Here is a 27,447-nt window from a genome sequence, read left to right on the forward strand (position 1 = left end):
GCCAGACCCCTGTAGGAGTGTTTAGGAAGTGAGCCTCACAGCACCACCTCTGTGAAGTGACTGTGTGAATGAAGACAGTGCATTTTGGCAGGGATGGAAAATAGAATAAATAAATATATAAAAGAGAGAACATCCCCCCAGAGTGGAAATGTAACTCTAATGCAGCAGGAGGAGGTGGACAGGAAAGCTATTAAGGCTAAGCGAGGGCCTGGGGTCCACTCAAGTTTTACACTCCTACTCTAGGTTGCACTGTGTGTACCCCTGATACACTCTCTCTGCCACACACACACACACACACACATACATCCTCTCAGCCTCCTGTTCCAGCCCCGTTCCATCTGAACTCTTTCTCAGCGCTGAGCCGAGCAGACTCAAGGAAACGGTTCATTTAAATGTACATAATTTGCTCTTGGAGGCTCACTCTTGGTCTCACTGTTCCCCTGTGGCGCCACAGAGAAACAGCCCGGCGCCTGAGAAAAGAGATTTTATCCTGGAAAAATCCAGTGGCCTGGACAGAAGCACTGACTGGTAAAAGCCAGGCATAGTGAGAGCTTCAGGTACACTGGACATTTATCCCCAAGAGACTTTGATGCCAACACGTGTTTTCATCTTGTCTCGCCAGCAAATTCTTTAGACTGGAAAAGCCCAAACACAATGCTGTGCATTTACCACGACAGGGTATAAAAATTACATTGTTGACAAGCTAGCCAGTGTTTCACACATGGGCAATATATCAAAGACTCAATAATTAATTGATCAGTTGTCAGTACAAATGTTGAAAGACTCTTTGTAGATCAAGTAAAATGCCCAATGCCTTGTCTTTAAAATAGAGCAGTGTTTTTAGATATCATATGAAGATTACAAAACACTAGAGGAAATACAAATGTCTAAATAGCTTTTTTTCGTTGTTTTTAGAAAGAAAAAAAATACCAACAAGCGTGCTGCTATTTACACAGTTGCATATGGGGTGGACTATTCGGGGTGTGGACTTGAATTTGAAACCTCTCAATTGTATAACGTTTGATAAAATAATGAGGAACTAACAGTCAATTTAAATAACTTACTTTCAGCCCTGCAGTACACCAGGAATTTGCTTATTTGCAGACACCACACATTTAACAAAGCAAAACAACAACTAACAGATAATACAGTTCAGGGTGAAAAGACGAAGACAGAAAAGACGGGGATTGAAAGTAACCGATTTGGCCTTTGTCAAAGTCAATGCTTGGCCTTTTGCAGAGCAAAAGGCGATTGTGTGGACCGTGTTGCACAAGCTAGTGTGTCAGAGCGTGTGAGATGCACGCTGTGCCAGAGTTACTGCAAGACGTCAGAATATCAGTCATCTCTTTGTTTGTTTCAGTGTTTGAGGGTTTTCTTAACCTCTGGATTTAAACAAGCTCAGTCTTTACACTAACACTGACCCATATTAGTCAGAGGAGCGGTGGAGCTTTGAGCACATGCCTGTTCTCTAAGAACAAAGTAAACAAAGCAAACAAATCCCCATAATTGATTCTGGTTGGGCTGAGTCAACTCCTATCAAGTAATGAGTAAACAATTTGAGCGTTACGAAGGAAATCACAACGTGATTTTTTTGTTGGAAAGTCTTCCAGTGTCTTCAATAGAGAGTTAACATTTAAAAAAAAATATATATATATATATATATATATATATATATATATATTAAAGAACGTAAAAAAATGGTTTTGATTGAATTAATTGTAACAGAGGCTACGTGTTGATGCAACATCGGCTGTATTTGTTTGCATTATCTGGATCCAAGAAACTAATGGGAAAAAATACATTTGAGTTTAAACTATAATGTGGACATGCATTACATTCAAGCGCTTGCCAGATAAGGTCAAACAATGCTGATTTAGGTAACCAGCATCAAGAAAATCTCTCAGCGTTTTGCAGTATACATTCTGTGCTGATTGTTTGCCAGAACAGAAATAGGAGAGCAACCATAGCGACAGAGGCAGCTAGGAGAATGTGGAGACGAGTTAGATATGTAACTTGGCTTCTATGAATTCAGCATCTGTGATGGTCTGGAGGGATGATATAGAACCTAAAAAGCATCCCAGAAAAGCTTATGATGCTCTTGGTAAATTAAAAAAAAACAAAAACAACTCTGCATTAACAGGAAGGACTGCAGTCTAAAGAGGAAAGTGATGTATGGGACTGTCAGTATATATTATACTCACATGTCAACAGTGTTTGTGCCGATTAAATTTAGACTACTCTCCCCTGAGCAAAAATATATAATGTACTCCATAATCATACTGTTTATAGTGGGAAAGTGCTTTTAAACGTAAGAATAGTAATAACTTGTGATAACACAGTGATCGCAGTTTTATTTTTCGTCTATATTCATATTTGTGTAACAGCCAGAACCCCCTGACACTGAACTGCTCTTCGTTGGCACATGCCACATGCTTCACCTGGTATTAATTGTTAATGTGCAAAATCCTCCCCATCAGAGTCTGCTTCACATTAAATATTTTACAATAGATAATAACCTAACGGCTTATAATTTGAAGCAATTAACAGTTACTGTTGACAGTGTCACAAAGCAGTGGCAAAAAATACTACAGATGCAGTTAGCCTCAATCAACCCCTGCAACATTCAAGACGTTTCTGTTTTGTGATCACATTCAATGGAAAAAAAAAAAGTCAACTAAAGGATATGTCACAGTCAGAGAAAGTTTAATAATGCATATCTAAGTAAACATAATATTGAGCTAACTAACTAGGGCTAAAACTAAATACACTTTTCTCCAAAAAAGCTCCTGAGCAAAATTATTCAACTCCCAGAGTCAATGTCTTTTGACCTTAATGACTTCTAAAAATACATCTGGTACTTTGAGAGAAGCTTCTGACATCTCTCTTTTGTGCTAGAGTTTCAGACAGCTCCTTTATCCGTGTCATGCTTGCGGCTCAGCTTGAACACCTGTCTTGGCAGGATTTATATTTGTCTCACAGCTAAGGCAAATTCAGTGTCCTTAGTGTACACAAAAGCTTAACTCTGTTTTGCCAGCATTTGGTAGCTTTACATGCAAGCAACTGACTGAAAACAGAAACGTTGTATAGGGGTTTAATAATTACCCAGCCTTATGACTGGATTGCAAAAGAAAAAATCTTCAACATGGGTTATGCCAAATAGCTATTCATGTTCAATTTGTGACCATTTACATGCTCAACCAGGCTGAAATGTTATGATTACAACTACTAATTCTTTGTGAGCTTATGCAGTTTTAACCCTGAGTCAAGAGTGTCTCTCCAAAGGCAAACAGCAGGCAAATAAATGCTGCATTACTTCCTCTTTTAAAAGCCTTGCCTTTTGGGGCATTTTCGGTGGCTAATGCTTGCAAAAGTCTACACCCGCCCCAAAATCCATACTCTCTCAGGTCTTACCTGCGTCTGAATAATTACAGAAAAAATAAACTAGAGATCGGGACCCTAATTAGCTCGTAGCTTCACTTAAACTTTATCTCTATATATCATGGCATAGGCCATTTTAGCTCAAAGACATATATTACCAGAGGTTGCAGTATGAAACCTGTTTGGCTAATTAATGGAGATTCGTTACTTTTATTTTCAGCTTTAGAGCCTTACCTCTGACATACATAACAGTTATTTTGGCGAAGATCAAACATGATTCATAATATTCCTACAATTAATATAATTAGGATATTAATATAACATGGATGAACAAATAATATTGGATCAAACTGTCTTTAATAATAATAATAATAATAATAATACATTTTATTTCTAGGCGCCTTTCAGAACACCCAAGGTCACCGTACAGGTAAAACAGGGTTTAAAATACATTACAGAAATCAAAAGCATTTAACAAACTATAATACACTAAAAGATACAACAAAGAGATAAAAGATTTGGTTTAAAAATTAAAAATCTGGAGAGAGTGACAGTCAAGGAGGGTATGATTGGAGAAAAAGGTTAATATTGCACACATGGGAGTAAAACTTAAAAGTCACACATCCATTTTGTACTTGCCTGTCTGTTCAAGACTGTGGCGCAGCATGAATTGGTAGAGAGGTCTATCATCAGTTATCACAAGATATATACACCACTGGGATAACTTGCACACTCTCACTAAAGTCCCACTGCTTTTCTCTGAGCCAGATCTACTGCCCACACACGAAAAAAAAAAAAAAAATGTTTAAGAAGCATTTCTTAAGAAGCCAGATGGTGTAGATGTGTAAACGTGTCTCTCAGATCACAGGGCTCAGTTTTAATTAAAGCCGTAACAAGCAAATCCTTAGTGCCGAGTATTGTTACTCCTGCTCTTTTTGCCCTCAGCTGATCACGTTCCCAGCCTCACATCTGATTAAACGGCGACTTACAGGACATCTTACCACAGCTCCAGGTAACTGGAACTTATAAGATCCCCCGTTACTGATAGAAGCAGATGGCTTCAACTGGCCATCGGCAGTTACCAAAGCCAAGCTAATGTTCATCCATGTATTTTGTCATTACTGAATTTTCTATTATTTCCTGCGATTTGACTAATGACATTCTTTGATAAACTACACACGTTCATTAAATAGTATGTCACCAAAAAAACATGTTGAGTGATTGTAAGATTTTAATGTCGTGTTATATTCATAACTGGCAAAAGGAGGTAATGTTAGGTGTTCGGATTCCTTTGTATTCCTTAAACATATTACATATATAATATATATAAAAGCTAAAAAAACAAAACAAACAAAAAAAAAAAAAAAAAAACGCAATAAATTCCCCGAAGTGATTTTTTTGAAAACTTGTCTTCACAGTTTCACATGTTATTGATATCCCTTTAAGGTACACTGAAGTTTGAACATTTCTATCTGTTGGCATCCACTAGGTTTCAGTCAACTACAGTAATTTATCACATTTCCATGACAATTAGACAACTGTGAGCCCCACACACGCCTACAGGAACACAGTCAGCAGCTGCTTCACACAGTCAGAGAGCCCCAGAAAAACACTGGCTGGCAATTGTCACTTTAAAGTAGTACAATTTATCACATGGAGGAAAAAAAAGGGGGGCATACGTCAACACTGTGGAAAATACTGTAATTTGCATTTTTATTCGCAAACGATTATTTTTATTGAAAACTCTACAGATGCACCTGCATCAAAAAAAATTGCGACGGCAACAAGGGCTGACTCTGATATCACCCCTTGTTGCATGTGGCTGGGCCAATGAGTTGCACGTTGCAAAGACTACAGCCAGGCACATATGGTCTGTGTCTGTGTGAAAGGAAATAACCGGAAGAACTACAAACTACAGCACAGAGCTGGCCTCTCCTGAATCATGCTGTTCCATTGGTCATTGTAAATTATCATCTCGTTGAGAAAATACTTGATAAAAATGTAAAATGAGACATGCCTTCAGTGTTTTCCCTGTGTTATTTGGTTACTTTAATCACTTTTCTTCTTGTGCACTGCACACAGCCAGTCGGTGTGATCTCTCTCACCCACTCACTCTGCCGCTAGACACCGGAAAACGACCAACCGTCGGCTTGGTGTGTCACGGCCCTAAGAGTCAAATTAAATCAAATGTTTGTTAGCAAGTTCTATGAAGCAGACTATGACTAAAATGTTACCTAATTTGGTGACGATTAGATAAAATTTGTGTTTGCAATTATATTGAAATCAGCTTTCAGTATATTTACTCTTCTATGTACACTATGCAACTGAGGTTTTACGTATATACATTGCACAACAGCTATTCCTTTACATTGTAATACAATATACAGTATTTTTTGATATTTGTAGTCACTGAGTATGTATGATACAGTACAAAAATGCTAGATAAACACAGCACCACTAAACCCACAGAAAACACACCAGGTTTATGCCATTTCGTCTTTGTTGCAGTTTTAAAGGAAACAGTTACACTGGACTAAACACACTGCATTATAACGTTATACAAATTGTGATCTTAGGGTGGTAATACAGATGACTGATCAATAGAAGGGACCACAGAGTACCTGAATGTTTCCTTGAATAGCTCTCACATCCTTCTATCATCCTAATACCCTCAAATCCTCACCAACACTATTTCTGAATATGTTTTCCTTCTGTTTTTTTTTTTAAACAATTTTAGTGTTTTTGATTAGTTTTATTTCCTGAATGATCGCTCTCACTAGCAGTAGCGCAACAGCCTAATTAAGATATGTAGCAGTGTTGTTTTTGTTTTCTTTTTTTTCCGTCTTTTTATTAACACAGATGGAGATTCATATTTTCCAGCATCTTTTTATAGTACATGTCTATATACACACTGATGCTGGAAACCACAGGCTCAATTAGCTGTAGCAAATAATCTGGCCTTTGACTGAAGCACTCCAGTTCTTGCCAAACTTTGCCGGCTGTCATGGCAACAGGTGACACTCTGACATTTTCAGTCGGGTGCGTTTATCACCTCACACCCTCCCTGCTATGTACGCCTCTGACATTTTGGAAGGGGAGGAACTGGCAGTGGGTACAGAAGCAGCTCCGCTCCTGGCTCTAGAGCCTATGTTGGTGTCTTTATGTGTCTGTTAATGAACAGAATATATTGTATGTTAACGTGCTCATGTGTATGCATGTATGCAGATTAATGCTGTCATCTGTTTGTTTCACTCAAGAACTGATTTCTCAGTTTAGCTGTTTCATCTCATCGCTGTGCATGTCATGTCAACTGCTGAATTAAAACTAATACAAACAAGCAGTGGTACCATGCAGGTTATTCATTATGGAAAGATTATGAATAACTCATCCCTGTTTGCATGATTCATCTCATCTCATACTGCATGCATGTGTGAAAAATATCTGTTAGTGTGTGTATGTGTTCAAATGTGAGTATACAGACCTCGTTCTTAAGCCTCTAGCCCAGTAATTGAAAATTGAATAGAGCAGTAAAGTTGTGGGCTCATGGCTCATGGCCTAATTTGGCAGATGGCTCACTGAATCTCTCCATGGAACCATTCCCTCAAGTGTGTGTGCGTGGTCTGTACTTCAGCTTGTGTAACTCCTCAGAGACAAAGACTACTCAAAGAGTCCTCTTAAAGATTTAAGTTTACATCAGGATCAGTACTGGAAGTAAGAAGCCATATAGCAGTCGCGAGGATTTATGTGGTTTTGGTTTTGTTCTCCCACCGACCTCTGTTGCCCTTCCACCCTCCACTTTGGTCTCCCTCACCTTGCACGGGCCAGGTTAATGTCTTCATTTAAAAAGATGTCATCGTAAACATTTGATGTGGCATACTGTGTATCTTACTGTCTGTGGCTCTCTGCAAGTGGAACAGCAGTAATCACCTAGTCATTTTTTCCTGTTAGCAAGTAATTTGACCTTCCCCACTGCTACAGGTGTTGTTTTCCACTTCTTGCATAGTGAAAAAACTATTTGAGTTTTAAACATTCTGATTCTGATTTTTTTATTCTTACATGATCAAAAAGGTTGAGGGTTAAGATTACTTTTGAATTAGTTTAATTTAATAGTAAGGGTTGAAGTTAGGACAAGAAGTTGTCAGATGATGATCAGACACGTCCGAAAAACATTTTAGTGAGTTTATCTTAATTTGTTTATTGGCAAGAAATGGCTTTCTAGAAACTCTGCAGTTAGCTTGGTAATATGCCAGAGTTTCCCTGTACAGTAGTTATGATGGTTAAGAATACCTTCAGGGGGAAACTGAACATCTGAACATACACCATAGGAAAAGAACAATGGAATAATGATCCAAACTCCCAGTCCTCCTTAAGCTGGTACCCCTCCAGAGCTTCTTTGATGTTTCGAAATAACACTACAAACCATTGTTACAGGAAACGCCAAAGGTAGGTCTTAGATGCATGTGCACATGTGGCTCTGTGTGTGAATATTTTTGTCATGCACCTGCGCAGACAGATGCAATGTACTTTTCACATAATCTAATCATTAATTTCTACCCATGTAGCGCGAGCTTCCACATTCCTGTGTGACTGTGCTGGTGAGCTCATCACGGCCTCCCCAGAATTTCTCATCCTTTCATCTGTGTCTTTATTTAGGCAAACTTTTGCCGCCAGGAGCAGGTTGTGAGTGAGCGTTTCCCAGCGCGCCTCCCAGCAAATGCTCCACACTGACACGTGTCTCTATGTGTTAATCACAGATGTCTATTTCTCCCCCACTCTTGCCTCCTCCAGACCTCCCGTGGCTCTCCCTCTGTCTCCCTGCCCGGAGTGCGTGCAGCACAGGTGACACAAGGCGGCATGACTAGCATGCCACACATCCATCAGATTGCGAGAAGCAGCAGGAGAGAGTAAACTGAGCTAAATTTGGGGAATTATTACTCAGTACATGCAGACGGCTGAAGTTATGCAAGAATCCATTGACTTTTATATTTTATTCGATGTTTGGCATGATTACTTATTTGTTTCTTTCTGACATCATGACAGGGTTTCATGTATTATTCACAACATCTTAATTTGTCAGATACGATGACTACTTCTCCTACTTGTCAATATCCATTTTATCTGCATGCTAATGTCTGAAGTAATGGCCTATCCTGGTCGAGTGGGAGTAATGTGGAGGGTAATATCTCCTCTTTGACATATGCCCTCTGCAATTCTGAGCTTATCCACCTCATCGCGGTTCCCTGCCGTGGGCCCTGTAGCTCTGTCTGATGTCCGCTCACGCAAACACAACGGCACTCCACGCACACAACCGTGCACACGCACACACACACACTCAGATTCGCTGCAATTAGAATCATGGTGTGAGCTTACCGCCTCCCACGATTCTACCCAATAAGGTCATTTTGTAGATGCAGAAAACAAATACTTCCATTTCTGCAAGTTGTCCATTTCGAATGTACTCTGTTACCCTCCCTTTTCCTTGAACGAACTGTAAATATAATCTTATTTTGTAATGTTGTGTTATCAATATTTTCATCACTTTCCATCTGCACAGCTATTGTTTGTTCTTAATGCTAGTCTTTTATTTCCCGTTTGCACAAGGAATACAGAGTGAAACAGGTTAATACAAATTCATGTATATTGTTTGAGATGATGAATGTTTTTGAAAATCTATGAACAATGAGCAAATGTGTCTGTGGTAAAGTAAAGCGGTATTTATGCATCCTGCAGAAACTTTTACACATTTGGCTGCTGTTTGCCTACAAAGATGTTTGTTTGCCTTGGCTACATAATTGAATACCATTAATGTAGCAAGTACTGCCTCATAGCCAAGAAACGGTTTGATCTTTGTTTAAAGTGTGTCAGCTTTTTAGCCCTATTAGTAGTTTGTTCTTCTTTGGGGTGTGTGCAAAGCACTAGGGAGGCAGCACTTTAAAAGGTCACTAATGCACTCAGCCTGCTGAAGGGGAAAAAAAGGCATGTTGGATGTTTGTTTGTGCTTTTTTATCTCTCTTTACAGTAAGTTCTCTGGAGATGTGGCACGACAACATGCAAGGATACCTCGGTACTTTCGCTGGGAAGGGAGAAGGAGAAAGTGAGAAACATTAACTGCATTGGATCCTGTCCATTCCTGCCTGCGGTACGTCAGGGCCAACACAGGCTGTGATCGGACATTTACAAAGAGCAAGAACACAAGGAGAGCAGTGAGTGAGACAGCAGATGTGGCGAGCTAAAGGGTCAGAGGTGTCTGAAGTTCTGTGAGTCAACTTTTGTTCTGCTGGGGCCAAGAATAAGCAGTTGTAGTGCTAAACAATAGTGTAAAACAGTGGAGCGGCGAACTGTCGCACCAACCAAGGGCGGGCCTGCAGATAAGAGCCTGGGCGGCTCAGCTCGGCCGGGTACGCCAGCACAGGGAGTGACTGCAGAGTACACCTGGCCTGGCAGCTACGGACCATCCAGGGACAACTGGGAAAGGTTTCTTCCTCGGCCGCAACCCAAACTGACAAAAGGAATCAGGTGCAGTGGTAGGAGCAAACAGAGCAAGGTTGGCAGTGTTAATGTGTGACTGTGCTATCATGCAGACGCGTCCGCGCGTACGTTTATGCATGTGTGTGTGCAAATAGCAGAGGCTCTAGGGTGGCAGGGGGAGTCCGGTCTACTAACAGCCGTCTGCTTTTCTAACCTTTGTGTTTGTCATTCCAGGTTAAAGGCAGGAAATGGTAAGGAGAAAAGAAAATAGGTGTTAAAAAAAAGAAATTGGGAGAAAAAGGTCAGGCTGAACATCGAAAGAAATGATGGTACTAGAGTGTAAGTATGTCACATTTATAGGAAAAGATTAGGAAGCCCTCTATGAACCTGAAGTAGTTGTCAAAGTACGGTGTATAGGATTCAGCAGTAAAACCCCTCCATTATATTTGCTAAAATCATTGAAAATAACTGTCACATTAATCAAGATGTTGGCTCAATAAGAATAAGGTTTAAACAACAGGAGTGGTGTGACTCATTCTTTCAATTTCACTCTCCCTTGCATCCCATATGAAAAATGGAACAGAAAGCTTGCGGCACAATATTAATCTGTCATATATAAGTATGAGGGTAAACATTAAAAAAAAGGAAAAAAGAAATAAACTGCATTGACCTGGTATATTTGTTTCTATGGCTATGTCCAAAATCTGCGTAGACACTGAGTGGTTCACTCCCTAGTGATCAGTAAATTCACACCAGTTATTGTTGTAACACATTGCATTGTGGTATTGTTAGCTAAGAGTGGTGTTCTTCCCATATACGCCGCCTTTTCATGGCATTCTCCTCCCCTAGCTCTGTCCTCAGCTGCTAAACTCATATATAATGCATGGAAATCGTACTCATGTCTCCAACGCTCAAATAAAATAGAAGACAGTAAAGGCAGTGGACTATATAGCACATACAGTAAACGGAATGATCCTCAACGCCACTTATGTGTGAGGATTATGCAGCACTACCCCATTAGGAGCACGAGACACACCTGGGCTCAATTTTCTCTCATGATGATATTTAAGCAATACATGTAATACCAACACGGGAGCAGCCAGAAAATAGGCAAACATTCAACATCTGCCAGGTGCCTTCAACGTAAAAACACTGAAAGCGCTGCTAAAGTGTTCAGGAGCTTCTGTGCAATCCACAGCACAAACCAATTAAGAAAGCGTTCAAAGGTAGGGTTTCACACACTCCTGAACCTTAGAGACAAGCAGAAAAATATTTTCTTTCAAAAAGATTTACATGTCACCATCAGTTCTGACTGCCTCCTTCTCATAGATATGATGTATCACGGCTTTTGACTGGCCCCAAAATGTGGTAACACTTTCGTACGTTAAAAAGTAACCTAAATCTGTCTGTTTTTATTTTAAGGTATCTCCTCTGTGCTCACTCTGGAACAATGATTTCTGTTTATTTCTGTTGCTGTTGAGGCCGTTGAGCGTTCTGACGCCTTACTCTACTGACTTTATAGATTTAACCAATGAAGTTTCTTCATATAATTGACTTATTTTGCTGTAAAATTTTGGTTATTGCACTTAATTTTAAGAAATGAACTGCAGATCCTTTTTGTCAAATGATGGTGAAAAGCATGAACGAAATATTCCTTCCACCTCTTACTTCTTTTGCCAACTGCATTTGCAGGTTCTGACAATTTTAAAGCCACTTTCCATTTTGTACTAGTTTAAGCAGCCGGTGGACTCTTTTTTTCCACTGTCGTTAACATCTTTAAAATTACACTGGAAACATCTCACAGGTGTTGGCATGCTCAAACATCTAATTCCCAAGCATGTGCATGTGGTCAGCTATTCATATGCTATAGGGAAATGAATAAAATGATGCGTCAGAGAGGTTACTCCCTTAAGAGCCAAGTAGTGCAGGCGAGCACAGCAGCCATTGTCACATCCCATTCCTGCCAGGTCTGAGGAATGTCCAGTCCTTGACACTTGTCCAATCTAAGCTATCTCAAGCTCTCTCCTCCAGCTTCACGCCGGCTAATCTCTCGTGACACCTCACACAGCCCCGACAGGGAATCACTCTACCCTGAAAACAATCCAGCCCTCCTCCCTCTCCCAAACCAAATCGGTATCAACCCCCCTTTCTGTCTGTCGGTCTTCCTTATATTTCTCTCTCCGCTCCCTCCCTATCTATCCCTTCCCCATTACTTCTCTCTGTGGCCTACTCTTTCTCTTGTGTTTCCATCTGTCTTTGTCAAACCATATTCTGCACCTATTCTATCTTGCACAATCTTTCCTCCCCCTGTCTTTTCTCTTCCATCCTCACTTCCCTGTACGGTATATCATGCCTCTGTTGATCAGAATCTCTAAAAAGACACTGTGATTGTCAGTTGAGGAATAGCCTGCATTTCCTTAAAGACTCATCTGCATTTAAAAACTGCATTTTACTCGACTGCTGGTGTTGCTAAAGTTGGAGGGTCTTTATCTCGAGGTGCACCCTCAAGATAAAGAAGCTCCACAGGATCACTTTAGGATGGGACGTGGGGAGCATAAATGCAGATATCTTCCCCTGAATACCCATCACCCTAAATACACTTTATTCATCTGAGGGAGAAGAGCGGTATGGGACTCGCTGATAGGATCTTTTCTCATTGTTTGCACTGAGAATGCATTCTTAAAATACTTCATTTAAACAGAACAGGAAAAAAACATTTCAATCGTATTGTTTTCTGCAGCTGTAGTCACAGAGGGAATGAGATATTTTACAGATTATTTTTCATAATGAGTCTATTAGGGATTCAAGAATTCTCATGAGGCAAGTCACTCAAAAAAAAAATCCATTTATTATTTAAATGTATTCAACAATTCCAAAAGATAATATAGACAAACAAGTCATAGATTTCAATTACAAGCTGTTTGTTCTTCTCATCATATCTATAGAGGCTCCACCCTACAGAGCACAATCTCATTGGCTGCTGAGTAAAATATCTGTCATTGGCCGTAGCACAGGATAACTCGGAAAAAGAACAATGTAGTTATGGCACGGCACATGCTAAAATGCAGACACTCACTGGTATGCACAGGTACAGTACATACACACACGCACAAACACACAGATCCTCAAACGTGCAGTCATAATAGGCCAAGTCACTCACCCAATTTGTTTCATTCTCAAGCAAGCTGTCAGGTTCACCATGTTGAGTAAATATTACCATAATGCCTGTGTGTCAATGAATATGTAGCTAATGAATGGATGACATCCAGTGAAGCTCAGAGACACTGAAACAGAAAAAATTGCCCACTCACTGTTCCTGTGCTTGAACGCCTCCTCCACCTTTCCTTCTCTCTCACTTCTAACTCTTTCTTTGAGTGTGCCTGTGACTTCCTCTCCCTCGTCCTCTGCTTCAGGATCCGGATTTTATTATTATTATTTTTATTTTTTATTTTTATTTTTTTACTGCACAAGAAAGCTTCGAGGTTGGCACAGCAGAGGAGAAGAAAGGACTGGCGTTCTTCAACAAGGTTACATCTGAATCCTTATACTGTACGTGCGTCATCACATGGCTGGTCGTGGCAAGTGGAGCATCTACATGAAGCTAGAACATTGAAAAGAGTATTTGAACTATACTTTAATCTGAACAGCAGCAGGACATTGTGTGACAGTGTAAGAAACAGTGTGAAGTGATTTGTGGGAATGGTTTTGTCTAGTTGATATGTTTGCTTTTTCAGATACATTGGAAGTGCAGAATGTATTGTTATTCTCCACAAGAACAATATATAGTTACCTTGCTGTACCCAGCGATAAAGTAAAACACCCACTGCCATAAAATACTGAAAGTCTTGATTGAACGATTTCTTTTCCAGTTGTTAGGTCTCTGAGCTGCATCACAAATAACATCTCTCAGTCAAACAGGATATCTTCACAAGGGACAAATATATTCATTTTTTAAAATCTCATTTGTGTAGAATATTATGCATGTCTACAAAATAAAAACACGATCTAAGGAAAATTGCACAGAACAACACTACAAGTTTCTGTCAGTCCAGTCCACTGACAGTACAGCTAACTGCTGCCACTGTGGAGAGAAGAGGTGAGATCATCCACTTTTGCAGGGTATTCATTTTTGTTGATATTTCTGTGCAATGGAGCAGGGCTGAAGAGGAGAGACACCGAAAGTGAGGAGCTTCTGACACGTCGGCATTGTGGCAAGGAGTGCAGAAAAACCAACCCACCTCCACCCAGCATCCCACTCCTCCCACACCACCCGCCCGGCCCCTCTCAGTGTGTCCTCAGGAGCTTTGCTTCCAGGCTCGGCTACAGAGCCTGGATGGCTGATGGATACGAAGCAGAGGTGTCCGTGATGATGGAGAGAATTAGGAAAACTAGAAAGCATTCCGGCTTTTAACACACACACCCTCCCCCCCGCCGTACAACTCTTTCTTTGAGTCTTTTCTTGTCTAACTGTCTCTATGTCTATGTGTTCTCAGTCTGCGTAGAGGATGAAGCCAGAGAAGGTGCTGTACTTGTTGTTGTTGCCGCCGTGGGCTTTGCCTCCGTCCAGTTTGATGTAAACCTCATCGCCTGCGTCCAGATGGAGGATGACGCTGTTGGAGGCGTAGTCGTAGTTTTGGTCAGCATCTTGGGCAATGGCGCTGGCACGAACCTGCAAGGGGCAGACGGACATATAGAAGAAAGGTGTCAGGACATTAGCTTGTTCCATTTAGGAAGTGCTCTGAATCGATTGCCATTCTCTAATACTTCTTTCACAAGTCAACACATATTCATTGTTACCATTTTCCATCTTACTGTCATAAGAAGTACTGTCATATATCCACCAGTGCACCACAGACTTCCCCATTTGTTATTTTAATAATAGAAAATATTTTTAATCTAATGACGTACATGAGCACACACAGAAAGATGTGTTTTCATTTATTTCTACGCAGTATTCAAAAATTCTAATTATTTATTTTCTGCTTAGATTCAGATTTACACCAAAACTGCTTCTTTTTCAATTGCCTAAACTACATCCATTTTTATTGATCTGTTTACAAGGCTTTTATATGTCCTCCTAATAACTAACAAAGAACTTAGACCATAAGTGTTAAAATAAAACATGGAAATCATTCATTCTTGCTAGAGATGACGTGCTAATAAAAAGACAGCCTTTTTGAGCATAACTGTCCCTGAGTAATTTAATATATTTGGATTTGGAGAATAACACGTTTTTCCATTTGAAGTTTAATGACTGGACACAGCAGTGGCACAAAAGCCATATGTCTTCATATTGATATTAAACCTACAGGACCAACCAGAGGGTCAATCAAACCTCAGGCCTTTCTGTCAAGCAGATTTATGGTTTCAATCCAGCCGATGGTCTTTCACAGTAGACCTAATGTTGGCCATCAGAAAAAGTCTCTAAAGGCCTTACTCTGGGGGCCTCTGTGTGTGCGGCAGAAATGACAGAGAAACACAACGGCAACAACAAACCATCGAAGATGTCTACTATATAAACAGAAATATTTAAAATATTTAATAAGTGATGAGAACCAAAAAAAAAAAAAAAAAGTGAAAAGGAGGAATTTCATCTCTGTTGTTCGCTTTTGTCCAACAGTGTGTATTTGTGTGTACCTGCATGTGTGATGTTCCAGTCTGACTACGGGACATTTGGAGCAGTTTCCACATAACCTGACAGGGGTAATTAAAACCTCCACCACAAACATGCTGTCTCTCACTGGTGTAGCTGCAGCACCACGTGAGTCCTGAAACAATATCTGTGTTTTCCTGCATGTGTGTTTGTCTTTCTTTGTGTGTGTGGCAGACAGGGATACCATCACTGTGGTGGACTGTAAGATTGCAATCCTAAAACAATCCAGGAGAAAACATTAAAATGAAGGTCATAAGTATGTCATGTTATTCTCTATTCTCCAAGTATTTGGGTAGTGTCTACATTATTGCATATTGTTTGAAATTAAAAGAGCACTCAGTCACTAGAGCATTACACTTTCCTGTCTGTCCTTGATAGACATTGCTTCTTTTGTTATCTGGTTGGCATCTACTTCCAGAACAATGGCAGAAAGGAGGAGTTTAAGAGGCCTTAAACTCTACAACTAGCCATTTTTTTCTGTCATCCTCCCCAGCGCATGCAAGTCAAGTGACGTCACTTGCTGAAAGCCAGACTGAATGCGAAAAGCTCCTTAACCAAATACAAATGTGGCTGCAGTGCAGATCTGGCAGAATGTCCCGAGTGCCGCCTAATGGACATGGGCCATAATCTGCCAATGGCAACACAGAGTTGAGAACTACGAGTTTCATTGCAAATTTGCCAAAAGAAACAGCGCTTGAACAGAACGTTGCCATGGTGCAATTGCCTTTTTAAGTTGAGACAGTGAAGCATTTTCTTGATACACACTTCCAGCTGTTACGGAACAATATTATCATTCATGCTGAGTACCTGCTTTTCGTCAGCTGATAAATATATGTTCTGTATTCACACTCTTTCAGCAGTGTTTTTGTTCTCTGCTGACTCCTGAGGGAAGTACCTGGTATTGTAGCTTTGTAGCTTTGTAAATGCATCACCATGTTCATCAACTAGATGCTAATTGTGCTGGGGGGGCTATTACACTGAAAACAGCTGTCTGCTCCTGGAAATGACTCTTTGAAAGCAGTGAGGGTGAACTGAAACATTAAAGTTGAGGCCTGACAGGAAAACAATTATTTGGGTGTCACAAAAAACCTCCATAAGAGCTGCAGATTCAAGTATGAAGCATAAGTGGCTGTCATGCACCGTTATTATATATACATGTATAAAATATATTCCTCTTCACTTACAGTGTCCACAGTGTATCTCTGTTCTTTTCCTAATAGGAAGAAACCATTGTTTGTAGCATGAATTGAGTAGAAATAAAGAAAAAGATCATCGTTTTCTGTAATGGTGGAAAACTGATAGCATTGCACACCTTTTAAAGAGACTAGTGGTTAAATAAGACCATTAGTCACTTAGTCCAGTCAGTGAGGTTGAATCAAAATCAATAAATTACGTACATTTGAAGTGTTTTCTTGTGGCTCATTACGGAGTCTCCAAAGTCCATTCTGGCCACTTTCTTAGCTCGGTATTTGACCGGTTAGTGACAAACTGAATCAAACAGGCATCATAAAGAATTCCCAATAACTATTTGGCCTGTTAAAGGAATCCACACAACAGACATATTGACGGAAGTGAGGGGAGGCCAGCTACTGACAGGGATTTATGGCACAGAATGTATCCATGTTGCCAAACCTAATAAGGAGCCTGGAACAATGAAAATAATATCTTATGATTTAAAACAGTGATTTAATTTTTTTATTTATTTTTTTTTAATTTTCCAGGGTTTTTGTTGCGTCTATGCCAGATCATTCTGATAATTCAGTTTTATAATCTTCTATTGTCTTCTCTGCCATAATAGCACTAGTCACTGTCAATGCTAAAGACTCAGCTCATGTTCTTTTTTTCTGTTTTTTTAAACTTGGTGTTGGAAAACATACAGTAAAATTTGCAGAGGATGTGCAGAGGCGTGCTATTAAAATAGCAAATGTATTACTTTTATGAACTCAATATCCAGTAGCTTGATTCACCGTCACAGGAGAGGGAGAGCGTGGAGACAGTTAATTGTATTTATAAAATTATTGCTTCAAAATGGTCTGCTTTCAAACTGTAAATGGCACGAGAGATACACACCTCTGAGATAAACCAGAAAAAGAAAAACATCTGAAAGTCTTAAGTGCTTCTCCCCAGAGCGAAACAATAACAAACAGATAGGCTTACGCTGGAGGCTACGGTGGGTCATGAAATCAAACACAGAGACTCTCTTCAACCACTACTGTAAAAAGTGTTAAGGTGCCATATTTGTGACACTATATTTTGAAGCCAGCCAAATCACAGCCACAGTATGCTGTTAGCGCTGTGTCTCTTCATACCTACTTATAGGTGGGATTTCTGCTAATAGTCGACAGATATAAGGTATCTATGTAGGAGGTTTGTTTCTTCTGATCTTCTGATATTGAGAAAAGCTCTGACATGGGCAAATGCTAGAGCTGGATGACATATGTGTGACACCGATTTTCTGAAAATACACAACAATTTATATTAAAATACTGAACTTTATTTATTTTCAGCTGTGTTTTTAACCCGCACGTAACATCTATTATGAATATAGAAATAGGCCGTTATTATTTTATTTCTTATGAAGTCATCTTACCATCACACACACTATTCTCTGAGTGATTCTCAAAGAGACTTTTTTATTACCTTCAACTCACATCATTGAATTACGGATCAGAGGGGAGCAAGGCTGACAATTCTTTAGCCTTCTTAGCAACATTTTTATTAGATTTTTTTTGATTAGCTTTGTAATAAATATATAAATAAATAAATAATTGCAGTAAAAATATAAAATAATGTAAAAATGTGCAAAACCTTTATATTGAACCAAATGAATTTAAAAGAATCTCACATGTGGGCAGCAGGAATACATGCTTGTTCTTATGACCTTCCCAAGACCGCATAAAGAGTGAGACAAGTATTGTTCTAACTATCAAATCATGTGGCACACATATGCTTTCTACTTTATAAGTATCAGGGGAGAGGACATGCAATTAATGAGAGAAGAACATTTAAACTGCATGCAGTGGACACTGGATAGAGATGTCAATTTGGTATGAAAGGTGCAAGCGGTGTAAAGGCTAATCCCAACATTCTAGCAAGAGCTTTTAAGATGCAGGCATAATATATAGAATATGGTACTTTTTTTTTTTTATTGTTTATCCTACTGATTAAATTTCACACAGCTCATATCGATGTGCAAATAAAGCCTCCTGTTCTGATTCTGAGATGCCAGCGTCCAGAGCATATTAATACGATATGATATGCCATGAGCGTGCAAAGTCAACACCGTCTTATTAGAGGGTTACCGCCCCGGGTTGTAGGGGAAGCAGGTGATGCAGGCTCTGGAGGATTTGTCAGTTGGGATTTTAATGAAACTTTATCAAAATATTTGCTCCGCAGCTAGTCACACAGATCCAGGCAATGTCACAGACGTGTAATATAGATATTCTCTTCATTTAAATAGCTAAATTTAAGACAGCTTCAGTAAATAATGTATGTTTTTTGGTGGGGGAGAAGGAGGGACGGTGCAAATATAGCATTTTACTTTGACAGAGTATAAAAAGTATAAAAAAAGTAAACTTCCCCAAAATCCTGAAAGCCTTTTGGTTCTTCTACAATGGTATTTTTGTTTTGCTTTGTTTCTTTGCTCTAATGGTTTTTATCCCCTACTGAGACTAACTGCTGCAGTCTAGGCCTCCTTCGTTTGCTTTCAGAGATAACCATGCATGAATAAAACCTCTCACTATTTTTGAAATAATGATCAGGGAGCTCTTATTTGAGATATATTTTTTTTCCTCTCCTCTACACGCTAAGAACTTGTTAGGGGTGTAAGCCGGAGGTTCAAATTCAGAGTATGGCAGATGTATAGCCAGAGATGAGCAGGACAAACAGCCAACTGGCAGTGCGTGACCTTGACACAGAATATGTAGAGGAACTTTGACAAGGCAAACAAAGCATGAGGCCGTAAGCATTGGCTCCAGCGATAGTAAATGAGGTGTCAGGCAATGTTGTCTTCCTTGTGGCTGCTCGTGCGTGTGTACATTTGTCATGTTGCAAACGTGATGGTTTTGATTGAATAATATTCTGAGAGAAGACAGAAAATTCATGGCTGTTCTAGCTAATGCATGCCCATAACAGTGAGTCTGGATTCCCGTAATTTCTATTAATGAGCGCAGTGTAACTGGGAAAACGAACTTTAGAATTGTCAATAATGATGGTGCAGATGAATTCACGATACGTTGTTAAAGACTGTCACACTTCTTAAGTCACATGAAACTCAGTTTACGATCGACCTTTTATTGAAAATGTGTTTTATAATCTTTTCATTCAGCAGCAGCAGTAGTGTGCAGTATCGTGTGGTTGGCTGGATATCTTTAATTATAAACCACTATTAAAATTCTGTTTGTGAAAATCATGGCAATTTTATGTTTTTTCTATCGTGTCTGCCTCAGGAGGAGCCTGAAATGTCTCACTGGGACAGTGGTCTTACAAGAGGCTTTGTCACTGTGACAAGGACATGTCTTGTGGCTTCTCTGACAGGGATTTGTTGACTTGAAGCTGAGCCTCCATTTTGGATCAACGGGTCTATTGGTCCTTTTTAAATCAAAGTGTACTGCCGTCTAATTGTGTTTGAACATTCCAGCCGTGAACTGCATGCTTAATGGCAGCTTAGCTGGCTTGCCACCGCTATTGAGCCTGATCCAACATTTCTTTGCAAGACGCATACAAACATCCACACCCACAATGACAAAGTGACACACAGAGACATGCTATACATCCATATACATTTTTCCCCATACACACGTGCTTGCAGCATGCAATTCTTTTAAAATGATGAGAACAGAAAACTACTGTGCGGGAGCAGACAGAAAACTCAATGTGTTGCAAGTTCATTTGCTGGAAAAAACATGATAAGAGAAATGAAATGGTAACAGGAGATTTGCCATCTGTCAGATGAGAATAGAAAAGGGTCCCCTGAATTAATTCCACCAGCTGTTCTCTTTGTACCTCAGCCGACTTTGAAAGCAGAGGGGCTTTATTGCACAAAACTCTTGCTGTTTATGAAATTGCTTACAGTAATGCTGGTCTGGTGTCAGGTGTAAGTTCATTAGTTGTACGTGATCCAAATACTGCAGAAACTTTCAAAAGACCATAATATCACTTTCGGAATTCAGCGGGGGTGACACAGAGACACCAGGACAGCTTCTCCTGAAAGAGCTGCTGAATGATGCCTGTCAGAGGAAACAGCAGTGGAAGAAAGAGGGATCAACTTTGACCTGCAATCCAGCCACCCTTTTCTTTTCTGGGTCTGACTCATCACACTCAGTTAATTACTGAGATACACAGCACTGTCTACCTCTAGCACCAGAACCACAATCACTGGTCACCACATTGTCTGAATGGACACTTGTAGTGCAAAATTTTCGCCTTTTGTTCACTGGATTTTCCCAGTTTGCTTCTTAGTAACCCTGAGCCACTATGATTTAACCTTTCTTATTACCAAAGAGGTAAAGGCAAATTGGGTTATTTTTCATATATTGCCAATTCATCCTCTCTTTCTGGCCGATTGTTGATATTTTAGCCATTTTTCTGTTTGAGAAGGGTAGGAGGTGTTAAACACATTGAGTTATGAAGCAGACTGTGAGTCATTTGAAGCCATTGACTTGCTGCTTTCCTGTGAAGAGGGAGAGGATAATTGTGGGTATCAGTGAAGACTGAATTCGGGGGACTTCTAAATGTCAGGGGCGTGGGGAGAGACAGAGAGTGAGATGTTTGCATAAGAGGGGCCAGGGGCACTTGTCTGTCTCCCATATGGCCCTCATTATAATGAAGAAGCCTTGTGAGTCAACACCATAGCATCCTTGAGTCAGCCATCCACAGGAGACAATCCATCGCCTATTTTAGATGGTATGCTTTCGATCTCCTAGTACGTGAGACATTAGACATTAGCAGTATTTCATGAGCTACTTAATCTGAGATGCCAGCACAGGGAGTGTGTGCACTGCAGAGTGGTAATGGTTCTCTATCTGGGAAGCTCAATATAAAATGTTTTAAAAGTAATTGAATTATTACAGACAAGTGGTGGGCAGTTTTTATACAAGTTTTGAAACTTCACCAATAAATGATAGATTTTCTTCTCTGTGCTTGCAGATGACAGCCCGATGTCATCTTGACATTTCCAATCTGTGTGGTATTTCCTAACAACGTGGGCCAATCTTCATCTAATAGCCCTCGCACCTAATTAGGCCAGCTCTAATGTTCCACTCGGCAGAGTGTCAAATCCAATGTCCAATTACACAGCAGATCAAGGCCAAAGGTCCGCCTCCACTACCTCTCAGGCTGATTATAGAAGAAGTGCCACGATATACATGACATCCAAAGAAACAGGTCTGTCAGAAGAAGGAAAGAGACACGCATCCAGGAAAACACACACACACACACATAAGGGGATCAATACTGCAAGCAAAGAGGCTCAGGGACTGAGGGTGGCTCTCTCAAACCCTGCCTGTCTGTTGCAGACAAGAGTCTCTCTGTTACACCAGGCAAACACACAGAGGCCTCTCAGTGCTGAAGTCAGACCACGATGAAGAATAGCAGGTCTGAACATTACCAGAATATTAAAATCAATCAAGTCCAAGTATTGCTGTATCTGTGTGTAGACAAGTGATGAGCACACAAGGTCACTCACACTTAAAGACACTAGAAATGTTTGCGTTTATCTTATTGATTTAAGCATTTATTTTTTTTGTTATTCACATTTTTCTTGAGAATGTACTGTATGTCAATAATGAAATCAAACAGAATGGGCCCTCTCCAGATGGCTCAGCTCCCGCGATTAATGTTGAGAATGACACCAGATGCTAAACACAGTGCGTGGGTTTCACCTGCACACACAGAAACAGAATAAACATTCTTGTGTACCATAGCTTAAGACTCCCCTAGACGTGTCTTCGTGAGCTTAGATGGGCTGAGGCAAATGGTTTGGCAAGGAAGTGACACATGACTGAACTTGGCTGAGCAACTTTTTATGGTAAAAAACAAAAGGTGAGGTGAACTCAAAAGAAAATTTGGAGAAAAAGATGGTACACATTAACATACTGTGTTAGAGTGCAATCACTTGAGAGCAATGAAGAATATCGATGGCATTTTGTGTTTGCAAATAGATTTTTTGACGCCACAATTCGGATACTCTATCGCTCCCATTGTTAAAAGAAGTTTTTCCTTTTAAAATGAAAACTTTTTGCTCCTTTAGAAAAGTGGCAAGACATAGAGGAGAGATGGAGGGCAGTGCACAGTTGGGGTGGGTTGAGGCTGTGGGTTAGGAGGGGGGGCAAGCATGCGCGCGTGTGTGTAAGCATGTGTGAATGTGTGTGTGTGTACGGAGGAGACTGCAGCGGTAATTGCTAGGGAAGAGCCATGTGCACGAAGGACGTTGAAGCTTATTAAAGGAGGAGACAGAGTGATTATTCACTATGGTCCTCTTGAGAGACTGGCGCTGAAGTCATTGCTTTTAATTAACTCTGAAACGGTTTTGCGGATTAATAACAATATTAAGAAGGGAACGGAAAGGAGAAGCGCAAACACATCCTGGATCTGGTTCAAGCTTTTTAATTACAATTAAACAGACACGGTGGCGCAATAGCACAATAGCACAATAACGATGTCTTTCCTGTCCTCTTTTCTTTCTCGTGATTCCACTTTGTCCATTAAATTTGTCTTCATTGTCACTGCCACATCTCTCAGGATGTGTCTAAGACGGGTTAAGGGAAAGCAGGTGATTTATCTAAAAGAGTTTAGGATTGGTTGGAGTATTTGGCACACAGGTAAAAAGAACAGGCAATGAGGAAGCCAGAAAAAATGCAACGAGCGGAAGTTGGAAAGCAGATAAAGTGCGCTGAGCTGAAAATAGATTTCTTATTTGTTTGTTTACCAAGAAGCTCACTTTTTGGTCGAGCTTGAAAAGTGTCAGAGTTCTGGGGACAGTGTTTGGATTCTTGTGTTGCACCCTGCCAAGCGAAAAGAGGAAGTGGGAGAAATGGAGAAGAAATAAAGAAACCTATGGATGCTGAAGTTCTAACCCTAGGAGTGGGAGGAGCACATACTGGAGTGATACAGCACTGCAAGGCTTGGAAACCCACCTCCTTGCCAAAGCCAAAAGATGATAAAATACTAGTATTGTTTTCAATTCCCTGGCCTCCTGTGTCCCAACTCACAGTGTAGCTTTTTGCAGCCTTAATGAGCTGAGTAAAGCACCAGTGTGACTGTAGGAGCTAGAGTTTGACTCGTAGCACTTCATCAGAGATGTAGCGTAAGTTGGCCAAACATTTATAACCATTCACAGTCATTTACACAAACTATAGCTCTGGGGCCTTCTTCATCAGCCAACTAGACAACCTAATAAACACCATGCACATTTATGCAGAAGCAGTGCATAGGACAGAGGAAGACAGAAAGAGAAGGAGTTACCACTTTATAAACATTTCGCAGGTCTCTGGAGATGCACACTGTGTGCATCTAACTTAAGTACCTCCACACCCTCCTCTTGGGAGCACAATGAAGCGGGAACAGAAGGCGTTTTATAGGAACATATGTTCTTCTTCCCCTATTATATATCAATGCTTTTACACCCACCCATAAACATTACTGTTGAGTGAGACATTATATATAGAAGGAGACTGCTGTAACTCTTTTTCTTGCTTTCCGTGAACTTGGTGAGGGTAAAGGAATTAACCTCTAGCTGCCTTGGTGAGACCAGACTGCAGGTTTGCGCCATAAAGCTGATGCCAACTGTTCTCCCCATGCTGCACAAACACTGTCATGATCTCGGCACTCTCAGTAAGGTCCCAATGAGTTTCACTGTTAACTCCATCTCCATTAATTTACATTAGTTTTGGAAGACTAGGCGAAAGACATTAAAACAATAGAATAAAAAACATAAATAACTCACAGGCAACTTATATAAAACAAGTCACTGAGGCCACTGGACCACACCATGGTAGTTGGAAGTTTGTTACTGCTCTTTTCACTCACATTTATCATTTATCTCAGCGCTTCCCACCAGACCAGGCTTCTGAGATAATGTAAATGAATAAATAATGCATTACTTTTCACTTTGATGATCAGTTTGGTAATTGTGATCACACATAACGTGTGCAGTAAAAGATAAATGTCTGTCACCAACAGTTTTTCTCTGTGTGTAAGGCATTATTAGAGACAATTGACAATGTGTGAAGTGAAGTGAAGTGCGGGCATCCCCTTAACTTGCACTCTCTGTTAATTTCTTATCTTATACTGTAATACACAAATGTCAGTATTGACATTTGCATAATTTGGTGTCACTAAAATTAGAAGGCAAAGGCTTGATTGAAGGAGCCTTTTAAAGGCTTTGCTTTAGTCATGCTCTTTTTGCTTTCATTTTTGTCAGTGCTGGCAAAACTACAATGATAACACAGTTGTAGCCTGAACAAACAAAGCAAACAATATCTGGAATATCTGAACACTCTTTTTTTTTTTTTTTTTTTTTTTACAGGCAAAACGGGTTTTCAGAGCCACTTTGAGGACAAGAAATCTGACGGCTGGTCGGAGGACTGAACTACTGGCACGCGTTACCAACCTGAGAAGACCCTCCGGGGCGCACAGTAATATTAGAGCCCCATTAAAATGATGCATCAAAGAAGCCGAGAATAGATCACACACGTGTAATGCTTTTAACAATGACTGTAAAGGCAGATGGATGCGGAAAGCCAACGGCATCCGGCAAGCTTTCACAAAAACGGGTTAAATATTGTCAGAAAAATGTTCTATTTCACCACTTTTTCTAGTCTCTTTAGGGTCTGTACAAGTCTAAAACTTATAGGAGTTCTTAATGACGGAACCGTGTCTCCTGGCTTCAATAATAATAATTAATAATGCTAATAATAATAATATAAAGACTCTATTTATGGCAAAACTCCACAAAAGGTATAGTCATTCCCGATACACTGATACCGATATGATAAAAGTACATGCCAGGCGACCGTTTCTTTTCTGTCAGTCTTTCTTACGGATTAAAACACTCCAACTCCTGCGATTTCATTTTCCTCACCAGTCCAGCATTTCCACTCTGAAACACTGTAAATGCCAGCTCGCTGTCTTAATCTGCCTCTTAATTCCTTTCTGTTCGGAAAACAAATTTAAAAAATAACTACGCTTTCCAAAATTTTACTGCGTAAAGGCATAAAGACCGGCTCGCACTTCACGCTCAGTCCAAACCGTGACTGTCCTTCGGACCGCGGGACGCGGCAATGTCAGGACGCATCATGCAAAGAGGGGACGCGGCTTGTAACCAGTCAACACATCTTTATCTCCAGGCGCGGCTGTGCCACAGCTGTGCGCTCTGAGCTTCGGAGGCGGACGGCAGATGCCCAGCTTGCCTCTCACTGCCTATTTTCATTAAATGACTTGATGAAAAATGAACTTTCTAAAATGTATGTGTTTTTTTTTTTTGTTTTTTTTTTAAGCAAGAGAGTAGCGAGGGAGAGAGGAGTGAGACCCAAACGACTCGTTTAGATTTCACTGAGGAAAGGAAGCAATTTAACTGAGGAAAAAGTTTCAAAGCACTAACCTGGCCATTCTTGCAGAGGTCTGCCCACATGCTGGTGCCGTCTCCTCCTCTCATCAGCACATGATAGATGAAGAAGTAAGTACCGGGTATGCTGCAGATGAACTTGCCCGAAATGCCATCGTAGTTGTTGCCTAAATTGGTGACCACGTCGTCAAACTTGAGGATCTCGTAACCTTCGTGGGGGTTTTTAAGCCCTGCATAGAAGGCCACCCGTGGCACCGTGCTGTAGGTGGCCGTGCTTATAGCTCCGTTACCCCCCAGACCCAAAATCCCAGTCCTTCCCTGATCCCCTCTGTCACCAGGAGGCCCTGCTGGTCCTGGTGGCCCAGGTTCTCCTGGCGGTCCAGGTGGTCCTGGTTTCCCTGGCTTCCCAGGCTTCCCTTGTGGACCCTGCAGTAAGGTGGAAGGTGGAAGCACGTTGCTGTGGTCACTCAGCGCCTCTGCCTCAGCCTGAAGACCGGTGGAGCTTGTGCTGCTGGCTGGAGTGCCCTTGTTCAGGTAGGGGTCACACACCATACGACAGGTGCCCAGCATCTCATAGTGACTGGAATCTGTACCCACAGAGCTGACGAGCACAGGGATGAGCACCACCAGCACCAGGACCAGCATAACCCCTACGGCAGCCGCCACCAGGGTCTTCCTCCCGATGCTGAGTCGGGGAAGGGGCTGCGCTGCCAGCGTGGGTCTCCCGGGGGCGGAAATGGTGACTGCTTGGTGTGGGGAGCCCGTCACCGAGGAAAGGGACCCGGAGATCCCGAGAAGAGTTGCAAGAAGAGCGGCGAGAGTGTGAGTGTGAGACAAAGACCCACATACACTTGATACACCCCACTCAGTCACACTAAAGTAGCCAAGCAGTCACTCACACATACAAAAAGACTAATGGAAACCCAAGCATACACAGGGAGACATTCAGCTCGTACTTACAAACACAATCTGACTTGTGAGAAGAAGCAAGAAGGATGCAGAGCCCAGAGGAATGGCGTGAGACAGAGGGAGCGAGAGAGAGAGAGAGAGAGAGAGAGAGAGAGAGAGAGAGAGAGAGAGAGAGAGAGAGAGAGCACGAGGGAGAGAGAGAGAGAAAATGATGAGAGTGGGTGAGTGTGAGAGATACAGAGCAGCCACTGGATCAGTGTGTGCATGTGTGTGTGTGTGTGTGTGTGTGTGTGTATGTGTGGTGAGTTTGTGGTGCCGGATTCTCAGACTTGGCTTTTTATACAGCAGTAGCAGCGGAGTCCCCCCTCCCTGCTGCTCCTCCATCAAGTGAGAGGTTGGTGTAGTTGCGTCCCCCCCCCCCCCCAGTCTCTCTCTCTCAGTCTCTCTCTCTCGCTCTCTCTCTCTCGCTCTCTCT

At 41.0% G+C, this 27,447-nt stretch overlaps 1 protein-coding gene across 1 annotated transcript; it reads right to left on the reverse strand.

Moving 5' to 3' along the window:
• Positions 1–14,335: 14,335 nt before the first annotated feature.
• On the reverse strand, positions 14,336–26,708 carry c1ql1l2 (complement component 1, q subcomponent-like 1-like 2; the record flags this gene model as incomplete). The annotated part of the gene is made up of 2 exons (XM_084570208.1): positions 14,336–14,515; positions 26,100–26,708. The coding sequence occupies 2 exons, from the start codon at positions 26,706–26,708 to the stop codon at positions 14,336–14,338; spliced, it is 789 nt and encodes a 262-aa protein (XP_084426334.1).
• Between the last annotated feature and the right edge of the window lie 739 nt (positions 26,709–27,447).

Source organism: Chelon labrosus, assembly GCF_963514085.1.
Source record: "Chelon labrosus genome assembly, chromosome: 21".
Lineage (NCBI taxonomy): Eukaryota > Metazoa > Chordata > Actinopteri > Mugiliformes > Mugilidae > Chelon > Chelon labrosus.